The 9,781-nt window shown below is 36.7% G+C and overlaps 1 protein-coding gene and 1 pseudogene across 1 annotated transcript; one reads left to right on the top strand and one right to left on the bottom strand.

Annotated features, from left to right (window-relative positions):
* Positions 1–342: 342 nt before the first annotated feature.
* LOC133173774 (peroxiredoxin-6-like) lies at positions 343–6,089 on the bottom strand. The gene is made up of 6 exons (XM_061308806.1): positions 5,935–6,089; positions 1,777–1,933; positions 1,436–1,579; positions 905–978; positions 743–815; positions 343–647 (listed from the first exon to the last, which is right to left on the bottom strand). Exons 1-6 carry the CDS (start codon positions 6,018–6,020, stop codon positions 516–518), a joined length of 666 nt encoding a protein of 221 aa, XP_061164790.1. The 5' UTR covers positions 6,021–6,089; the 3' UTR covers positions 343–515.
* LOC133173576 (uncharacterized) lies at positions 6,022–7,907 on the top strand (annotated as a pseudogene).
* Positions 7,908–9,781: the final 1,874 nt, after the last annotated feature.

Consider the following 9,781-nt stretch of genomic DNA (forward strand, 5'->3'; position numbering starts at 1 on the left):
AGTGGAGCGTAGCGGGAACGATAACTCTGAGTAGAGATTGGTGCTTTCTATATAAATATTTCTTCACTTATGGCAGTTATCAGTTTCAGAGTTGTAAAATGTGCTTTATATATAATATATATATGCTTGGGGCCATTGAGCAGTGACATTTGCACCAGGTGCCGAGTGTTTGACGATGATTTCCATTGTCCGTCTGTGTGTGTGTGTGTTTAATTTGGCCTCACTTCTCATTTATGCCTTAACAATGCATGCATATGTTCATAAGATTTCCTGCCGCGAGGGTATACTCCGCTTAGCGGTGCTCTTGTTTTGAATATTTTGTTGATGTAGAGAAAATAAAACTTGTATCAAATTCACATTCATTTATTACATTATTCGTTAGAAACATGTCTCAACGAGTGCAAAAATAAGTAACAACGTGTATTTTTTAGCAGAATAGTTCATACACAGGATGTTGTGGTGGAGTTACTTTGGTTGGGATGTGAACCTATGATAAGGTTTCCCCGATGGTGGAGTTACTTTGGTTGGGGTGTGAACCTAAGATAAGGTTTCCCCGAGGGTACGGGTTGGACGGTAACACCCTGTGGGAAGACCTTCTCTATGCCTTCTTGAGGAATGGAAGGCAGAACCATACACTTGTCACCGTCCTGAAAAGTACAAGGTACAAGAAAATAAGAATCGTAGATACATCCACTTTTTTCGAAAAGAGAGAGAAGAAAGGAATTAGACTTCGAACACGCACCTTCCATCCTTCAGGGGTTGCCACCTTTTTGTTCATCGTCAACTGGAGGGAGTCAATAACCCTAAGAATTTCCCTAAAACCCAATGATCAAAAGACAGAACTTTAAAAATTCTTCGTTTCATATGTAGAAGTGAACATACAGAAAACAAATAAACTGCTCACGCGAAATTACGTCCTGTGGTTGCCGGGTACAGCATTGATAATTTCAGTTTCTTGTCAGGGCCAATGATAAAAACCTGCAATAATGAATGGTCATTAATATTTAAATGAATGATAGTAAAAAATGTAACGTTAGTGGAATACAAGGACAAACTGCGTAGAAATTCTTACATTTTCCCAGTAACACTGAATATTTCTCTATTGAATTGAATGTTAAGATTATGATTATCCTTACAAATAATGTTATTAACTGCAGTCTTTAGGACACCTTATCAATTAGCCCTATTAAATAATTACATATGGAGTTATTGAATATTAATCCAGTATTTTTGGCCGATTGTGACATCCTATCTCACAAATGCGACACATTTCAAGTCCGCATGATAAGATTATTTTGGTGTAACTTCATTTAAGTGGGAATAAAATCAAACTTTAAGTCCGACTGCATTGTTTTAAACTGTGAATTGTGTTAAAATGCCTAAAGTTAAACACAGGTGTGATTTATAAAAATCATGTCAAATGTTGCCCATTTACCGCTCGACACGTTAGAGGAAGTCCAGCGTTGTCTTTCTCTGCCGGGTCTACCATACCAAGCTTCACGGCCAAGTCTCTGCTCTTATCCGATATTATCGGGTATGGAAGCTTTCCTGTGGAACATTTACAGTAGTCCAATATGTCCTTAAACGAATAAAGTTATATAGAGTATATTCCCCCCTCCTCTCGATTTTAGGTAAGAGTGCTGATTTATTTTGCCGAAAAAAATGTGTATATTTCTGTATATTTCACAGAAGGGATAGAAAGTGGCAAAAATCTCAAAATTCAACATCCAACGGATCCCCGAAATCCGGGAGGGGAGGGTTTTAAGTCAAGTTTACCTTTGACCAGCCCTCGTGACTTGGAACGTCATCACAGGACAGAGCGATCATCTTGACTCCTCTTTTCTTGAACTCGGGCTCAAGCTCCACGCATTTGCCCAGTTCTGTTGTACATACTGGGGTGTAGTCCGCTGGATGGGAGAACAGGATACACCAACTGAAGAGTGAATTAAACTCATCAGTTGAAAAAAAAATTGATTAATTAAAGTGCATTTTACATATATAATCCAGTCTGGCACTCCACCATATGTCACAATCATTTTTGTTTATGTGATACTTTGCCTGAATTGATATAATTATAATAATAATATGTTCATGATATCGAGTACTGATCAGTCACTGTTGCTAAAATAGACCTTGAAGCAGATTTTATCTTTGAAAACCGGATATTATTGTCAATGAAATGATAATAGGTTATTCTTATGAGATGTCCACTCAGCAGACTATTCAGGGAATCCGGTGACCTCTTACCTATGGATCAGTAGAATAAAGCTTAAATTTCAGGGTCAGTTTTAAAGTCACTGTCTGATAACTGTGAGGTATGCGTTACAGTCGCACAATACCGCCCTAAGATGTCAAAATAGACTAGGGATATAACCCATAGTGACACGGATGATCCACGTCCGTAGGAAGCAATTTCATGGGGGGGGGGGGGGGGCAAACCAAACATTTTCAGTTGGGGGGCCCTACCAAAAATAAGTTCATCAGACGTTATTTTTTTAGAAGAGAGAGAGAGAGAGGGGGGGTAGGCATTTTCTACAGAATACTATATATTGGTAAAATTATTGGGGGATCAAGGCACAGCCCGCCGTGACCCCTCCCCGTTTCTATGGCCATGGGATCGATTATTAATGCGTACAGGCCAGCCGTCTGCATTTAGATTTTGCTGAGTATTACACAAGTCCCATTAAACACTATATGCCAACACAACAAACTGCTATCCACCGACAACTTGACATCAAAAATACTTATTTAGCAGTGCCGTATTGATGTCTGAGAAGTTCCAGAAGTCCAGAAACGGAGTTGCCACTCTAAATAAAATATCTTGATATCTTTGAAAAAAGACGAGTTTAAAACAGCAGAGAGGGGTACGATAACATTTAAGAACAAGAGGCCCAAGGGCCTTAACGGTCACCTGAGTACAATACAACAATTTAGAGGATCCATAAACTGATAAATGAAGCTTTGTTGCCCAAAAGCAAGAAAAATAGTATGATTTGCATCAACAAATTAATTGGTCTAGTATCTATCTGTCCCCCATTTATCACTATTACCATGCAGACTATTAACATACTGTCTATTTTTTAACCCCCATATTATTATTTCTCACATTGGCCTCTCTTGGCCTTTGAAGAACAATATTAAAAAGATGAGTTATTTTTGTCTCAATTTTATTCATCTATTATTTCCAAGTCTACCTGATCATTAAAACTATGAAAGTACTTTTTGTATTATACAATAAATATTGTTGCATAATTCTCTTATTCTATTAAGCATTCAGATACATTATTTACAGTGATTTATTATCAAAGGTGAATGGCAAAGGGAATAACTTTGCTCAGCAGAATACAAGTTAATAGAGCACTGGCCAGGACCAGAACACTTGATTAAATGGTCCAGGTGTTCAAAATTCTGGTAAAAATACCCTTGCATCTTAAAACTTTTCTCTGTTTGCCTCGAATATGCCAAGAAGCATAGAAAATTTTCAAAGAAATGCATTATCACTATATTATTAAATAAATAAAGCCCCATCCCTACACCAGAACATCTGACCAATTGGCCATAAGCTCACAATTCTGGAATAAGCACCCTTGCTCATCATGACTATACACTTGTTTCTTTGTTTTATAACCAGTAGTAGAAATAAATATTTTGAAAGAAATTATGCATTTTCACTATATAATCAATAGAGCCCCCCCCCCCCTCCCACCAGAACCCCTGACCCTGGGTCCATGAATTTCACAATTTTGGAAGAGGCATTCCTTCTTATCATAACCATGCACTTCCTTTGTTTGAAAAATACCCAGGAGCAGAGAAGAAAATTTTGAAAGAATTCATGCATTTTCCCTATATAATCAATAGAGCCCCGCCCTAACACCAGAACCCCTGACCCAGGGGCCATGAAATTCACAATTCTGGAAGAGGCAACCATGCTTGTCATAACTATGCACTAAGTTAGTTTATTTAAAACCCAAGACCAGAGAAGAAGATTTTCAAAGAATTAATGCATTTTCACTATATAATCAATAGAGCCCCCCCCCCTTTTTCACCAGAACCCCTGATCCAGGGGCCATGAAATTCATAATTTCTGAAAAGGCAGCCATGTTCATCATAACTATGTTCTTAAATAGTTTATTTAATACCCAGGAGCAGAGAAGATTTTCAATGAATTAATGTATTTTCACTATATAATCAGCAGAGCCCCGCCCTAACCCAGAACCCCTGACCCTGGGGCCATGAAATTCACAATTTTGGAAGAGGCACTCTTGCTCATCATAACTGTATACTTAGTTAGTTTATTTAATACCCAGGAGCAGAGAAGAAGATTTTCAAAGAATTAATGCACTTTCACTATATAATCAATAGAGCCCCTCCCTAACACCAGAACCCCTGACCCAGGGACCATGAAATTCAAAATTTCTGAAAAGGCAGCCATGTTCACCATAACTTTGTTCTTAAATAGTTTATTTAAAACCCAGGAGCAGAGAAGATTTTCAATGAATTAATGTATTTTCACTATCTAATCAACAGAGCCCCACCCTAACACCAGAACCCCTGACCCTAGGGCCATGAAATTCACAATTCTGGAAGAGACACTCTTGCTCATCATAACTATGTACTTACTTAGTTTATTAAATACCCAGGAGCAGAGAAAAAGATTTTTAAAGAATTATAATGCATTTTCACTATATAATTAATAGAGCCCCCCCCCCCACTTTTTACCAGAACCCCTGACCCTGGGGCCATGAATTTTAAAGTTTTGGAAGAGGCACTCTTGCTCATCATAACTATGTACTTACTTTGTTTTCTTAATACCCAGGAGCAGAGAAAAAGATTTTTAAAGAATTAATGCATTTTCACTGTATAATCAATAGAGCCCCACCCTAACACCAGAACCCCTGACCCTGGGGCCATGAAATTCACAATTTTGAAAGAGGCACTCTTGCTCATTATAACTATGTACTTAGTTACTTTATTTAGTACCCAAGAGCAGAGAAGAAGATCTTCAAAGATATAATGCACTTTCATTATATGATCTATATAGCCCCATCCTAGCAAAAGAACCCCTGACCCTGGGGCCATGAATTTCACAATTTTGGTAGAAGGCTCAATGCTTATTACAATCATGCCAACAGTTTGACTGCTTGATGTCCAGGAGTAAAGAAGAAGATTTTTAAAGATTGCATTAATTTTGGTGGTTTTAGCCCCACCCCTCAGGTCCCGGGGGGGGGGGCAGGGACCATGAAATTCACAATTTTTGTTCCCCTTCACCCATAGATGCTATATGACAAATTTGGTTGAAATTGGTTGAGTGGTTTCAGAGAAGAAGCTAAAAATGTTCAAATGTTAACGCTCATCACACGACGCGCGCCGACGGACAAAAAAGATAGCAAAAGTGACCTAAAAATCACATAAACTAAGTATATATTATCCCGATAAGTATATAGGGTGTAGGTCTAGCCTTGTAGGGAAGGCCTAAGGATGCTACAGGAATTATCACAAGGTTTTGAAGCTTGGATCCTTTTTTTTCAACGTAGAATAAATGTAATTGGATTAATCATTCGGAGATTCCTTATAAGTTTATATTTTATCTAATAAATCTTGGAAACAGTGTCGTAGTCTATAAAAAATGGTCTGTAGGCTAAAGATGTTACGTAGGGCGGGTTCGTTATGTAGGACACGGGTAAAAGGAGGCAAGGTGATAAGCATGAATTCTTCCACTAGAATCAAATTCATACATTTTTGACAGTCGAATTCAAACACAGGATAGATATTTGTACATTTACATCGGTAAAACTGGCTGACATCGGAATTTTACAACATTTTAAAAACATAGCGCTCACAGCAATTTGACACATGTGTTAGTACATGTGTTACACTTACACATGCCTCAAGTGCTAGCAGTGGCTACTGAAGGAGTAAAGTTCTGTAACTAACCTGTCGCCAATAAAATCATGGAATTTGATTTTTCCAGCAGTTGTTTCCGCCTCAAAGTTAGGGAAAGTATCGCCTAAATTCACCATTATGAGAATGGTCAGTCGTCCTCAAACAGGTACACTAAGCTAAAGTTCCGAAGTGCGTGTATTTCGAGAAGGGGCGGTACTTAAAAATACGATAGCATAGTCATGTCATAAATTTCCGATTCAATCCCTGAAAAAAAGTAATTGCATATTAGAGCCTTTCCTTTCTTAGGAAGAACCAGAGAGGCATTTAGCTTTATGAAATGCCGATGATTTAAAAAAAAATACAGACAAAATAGGATAATCAGACGCAATCACCGCTAGTGCACGTGGTGGTCGGTCAAGTTTCCGTAATATTGCTTGTTTATATAATCATGCTATTTCCTGTTTGTGGTACAACTAGAGCGAAGTCAGTTGATATTGTTTTTTGCACATATTTCGAGACATCGATCTGCACGTTCACACAATTACTAGAGAGGCACGTTTCAATGTCACCTTGAAGCCAATAAACCTATTTATAACTATCACAATTTGAAGTTTTAAAATGTTCAGCTGTGTTATTGTTCTTTATAGATCTACACACTCGCATCAGAGACGAACAACATAATATATAGGTCTCTACTTAAAAAAAATTGCAGATGAATCGCACCAAATATGTTTTTTTTTAAATGAGGCTTAAATCCATTTTAATTTGTTGATCTCAATAGCAATGAATTACCGGGAAAAAATCCAATAAAAACTACAGAAAGTAGTGAGCTTTAATCACTTTTAGGTTAAGATCTAGAATTATTTACAAACTGCACGTAGTTGAGGATAACATTGAAAATTTTCACCCCAAGAAAACCATTGTCAACCGAGGCGCATCGAAGTTGACAACGGTTTTCGAGGATGAAAATTTTTAACATTTGTTACACTCAACTACATGCAATACCGGTATTTATTATACTATACTGAATGTTTTATACAAATACATTTTACATAATTATAACTTGGCCATTCAAGTACACTCCATGCAGATAAAATTGATTGTAGTATCATGCGTTTTAATTCCATCCTTTTTAATCTTGTCCAACTGAAGACCGTCAATTGAGGAGAATCCGATTTTCTATTTGAAATTCCTGTGCAAAACAATGTCACCCTTATCATTTACTGTGTGTAGCCAATCAAAAAGAATCTTGGTTCCCCAACATCTGAACATAAACCCTTGGGGGGATTACAAACTTCCATGATAAACGAACTGATTATTAAAGCAATCAACAGTCAAGCTTTCATAGGGGCCTTTGCTCCTCTCATTGCTTCAGCAATTACCCCCCACATTCAGGTAATAGTTCAGACTTGTATACAACCGATCTTAAGCTCCATAAAAGAACAACAAAAAGATATTAAAGAACAAAATGATCAAATACAATCATTGAAACAAAGCAACTCTGAACTCAAACAGAGGGTCGATGATCTGGAATATGGACTGGACAATCTGGAGCAATATGGACGCAGAACATCTTTACGATTACATAATGTGCCCATACCAGTACCAGGGTCAGATGAAGGGGAGGAGATGGTCACAGATACAGATGCTACAGTGATTAAAATATGTGCAGGGATCGGAGTTTCCATCACTCCGGAAGACATCAATCGCTCACATCCGATTGGGCGTCCAAACCGAAATATAACAAAATGCAAATTATTTGCAAATTCAGAAGCTGGAAGATCAAAAACAAAGTGTACAGTGCCAAAAAACAACTTAAAAATAACGCAGATAAAATTTTTGTCACAGAAGATCTTACTAAGTATAGACAAACAATCGTGTCGAAAATCATACAAGCCAAAAATGCCGAAGTTGTACATAGCTTTTGGACCTACGATGGTAGAATTTATTTGAAGTTCGAACAAAACGGAGACAGATGCGAGGTTACATCACTTGAACAACTGGACTATTTCTTAAACGGTTAACTTTGTGACAAATAAAATAACTGTTAGTATTTATCTTACAGTAACATTATCCCTTTGACAGTCATTGCAACAATTGTTACCCACTGCATAAACAGCATTAAATTAGGGTGATCATTTTATACATTATTACTATGCACCACCTCCCACTTGCTCTCCTTATACAATGTCACTAGTTGTGCTCATAGTAATTAGTTGTCTTTTTGTACATATATCAGTTTTGACTGAATCACTTAAGCTACCTTTATGGTATCTGTTCTTTTTTTCTGTCAGTTTTTGTTTTTTCAGTTTTGCTGTTTTTTTTTGTTTGTTTCTTGTTTTTCATCATGTGTTCACAGTCTTGTTATCAACTTCAACCAAATCATGTGCTCGTATTAACATCTTTTTTTCCGCGGCTCACTTGCTTATTTTTATGGAGGTCACAAATTTCTTTTTAACTCATGATAGGTAATACTATCGAACAATATCGAGCCGCCATTGGTATTTATTACTGCAAGTGCAGATGTACAATGAAATCAGAGTTATTCCCCTTGTTTAATGCCTCATATCTACCAATGTTTTACTACTCTATTGTCAAAAGAGATTTAAACAGTTACTATTTTGCACCGTTTTTCAACGAAATATCCTACATGTACACTTTTGATTTCTAATCCTCGTCCTTTTACATCTGTTATCTGGTGATATAGAATTAAATCCAGGCCCTACTAATGATCAAATACAAACGCTAGATATCTTTCATCTAAACATAAGAAGTATTCGTCATAAAATAGAGAGTTTAGCAGCATTTGTTACAGACTTTGATATTTTATGTTTTACTGAAACGCATTTAGACACAAATGTATGCAACACAGACATTATGTTAGAAGGGTATGATAAAATTTTTCGCAGAGATAGAAATTCGCATGGAGGAGGTATTCTGATTTATATTTCTTCATCCATTCATGCAATCCGTCGATGTGACCTTGAACCTACGTCAGTTGAATGTGTCTGGTTAGAAATAAGTGAACCTACCTGTAAATTTTTTCTTTGTTGTGTCTACCGTCCGCCAAACAGCAATAAATCCTTTTGGGATAAACTTCTGTGGTCAATAGAAAAAGTATCTGATATATCCAGTAAATATCTCATTGTAGGAGACTTAATTTTTTTAGACCATTCTCGTTTAAATCCTATAAAAGATGTCATGTTGAATTATCAATTGACAAACACAATCCACGAAGCAACAAGAACTACAAAATGGTCGAACACTCTTATTGACCCAGTTTTGGTCAGCACAGACCTAGAAGCTCTCCACTCAGGCGTGATAGACACAGACAATACACTTAGTGATCATAAGCTACATATGTATTTCTTAAAACTTGTATTAAGTAAAGTGAACCTTATATTAGAAAAATATGGGATTATAAAAATTCCGATATAACAAAACTTAATGCTCTTGTGGAAACTACTAATTGGGAAGGTCTTATTAGCAATGCTGAATCGATTGATAAGGCTACCGAAAATTTTACAACTACATACTTAGACTGTGTTAGAGAATGCGTTCCTGAAAAGTAGGTCATGATTAGGCCCAAAGACAAACCTTGGTTTGATTCGGAATTAAGAAGAACACTTAGAACCAAAAAAAGATTGAGAGAAAAAGCACTCAAAACTAAAAAAAAACGCTTGACTGGGCAAATTTTAGACAAATTAGAAACAAATTTAATAACATGAAAAAGCATGCAATTGAAAACTACCAAAATAATATTGAATCACAACTCAATGATACAAGCAAAAATAATTCAAAACTATATTGGAAACTTGTTAAGGAAATTTTTAAAACCAAACCAAGAACAGACATTCCCCCGTTACAATATACGTCCAAAAGTGGTGGTGACGAGATC

Source organism: Saccostrea echinata, unplaced genomic scaffold (assembly GCF_033153115.1).
Source record: "Saccostrea echinata isolate AGI-Se365-2 ecotype Australia unplaced genomic scaffold, CSIRO_AGI_Sech_v1 ptg000056l, whole genome shotgun sequence".
Lineage (NCBI taxonomy): Eukaryota > Metazoa > Mollusca > Bivalvia > Ostreida > Ostreidae > Saccostrea > Saccostrea echinata.

What these genes read in the sequence shown, in the direction of transcription:
- LOC133173774 (XM_061308806.1), bottom strand. Translation starts at nt 6,020, where the DNA reads ATGGTGAATTTAGGCGATACTTTCCCTAACTTTGAGGCGGAAACAACT. An exon ending in CATGATTTTATTGGCGACAG is followed by an intron (nt 1,934 to 5,934) that starts GTTAGTTACAGA and finishes TTCACTCTTCAG; the next exon opens with TTGGTGTATCCTGTTCTCCC. An exon ending in CAACCCCTGAAGGATGGAAG is followed by an intron (nt 648 to 742) that starts GTGCGTGTTCGA and finishes TGTACTTTTCAG; the next exon opens with GACGGTGACAAGTGTATGGT.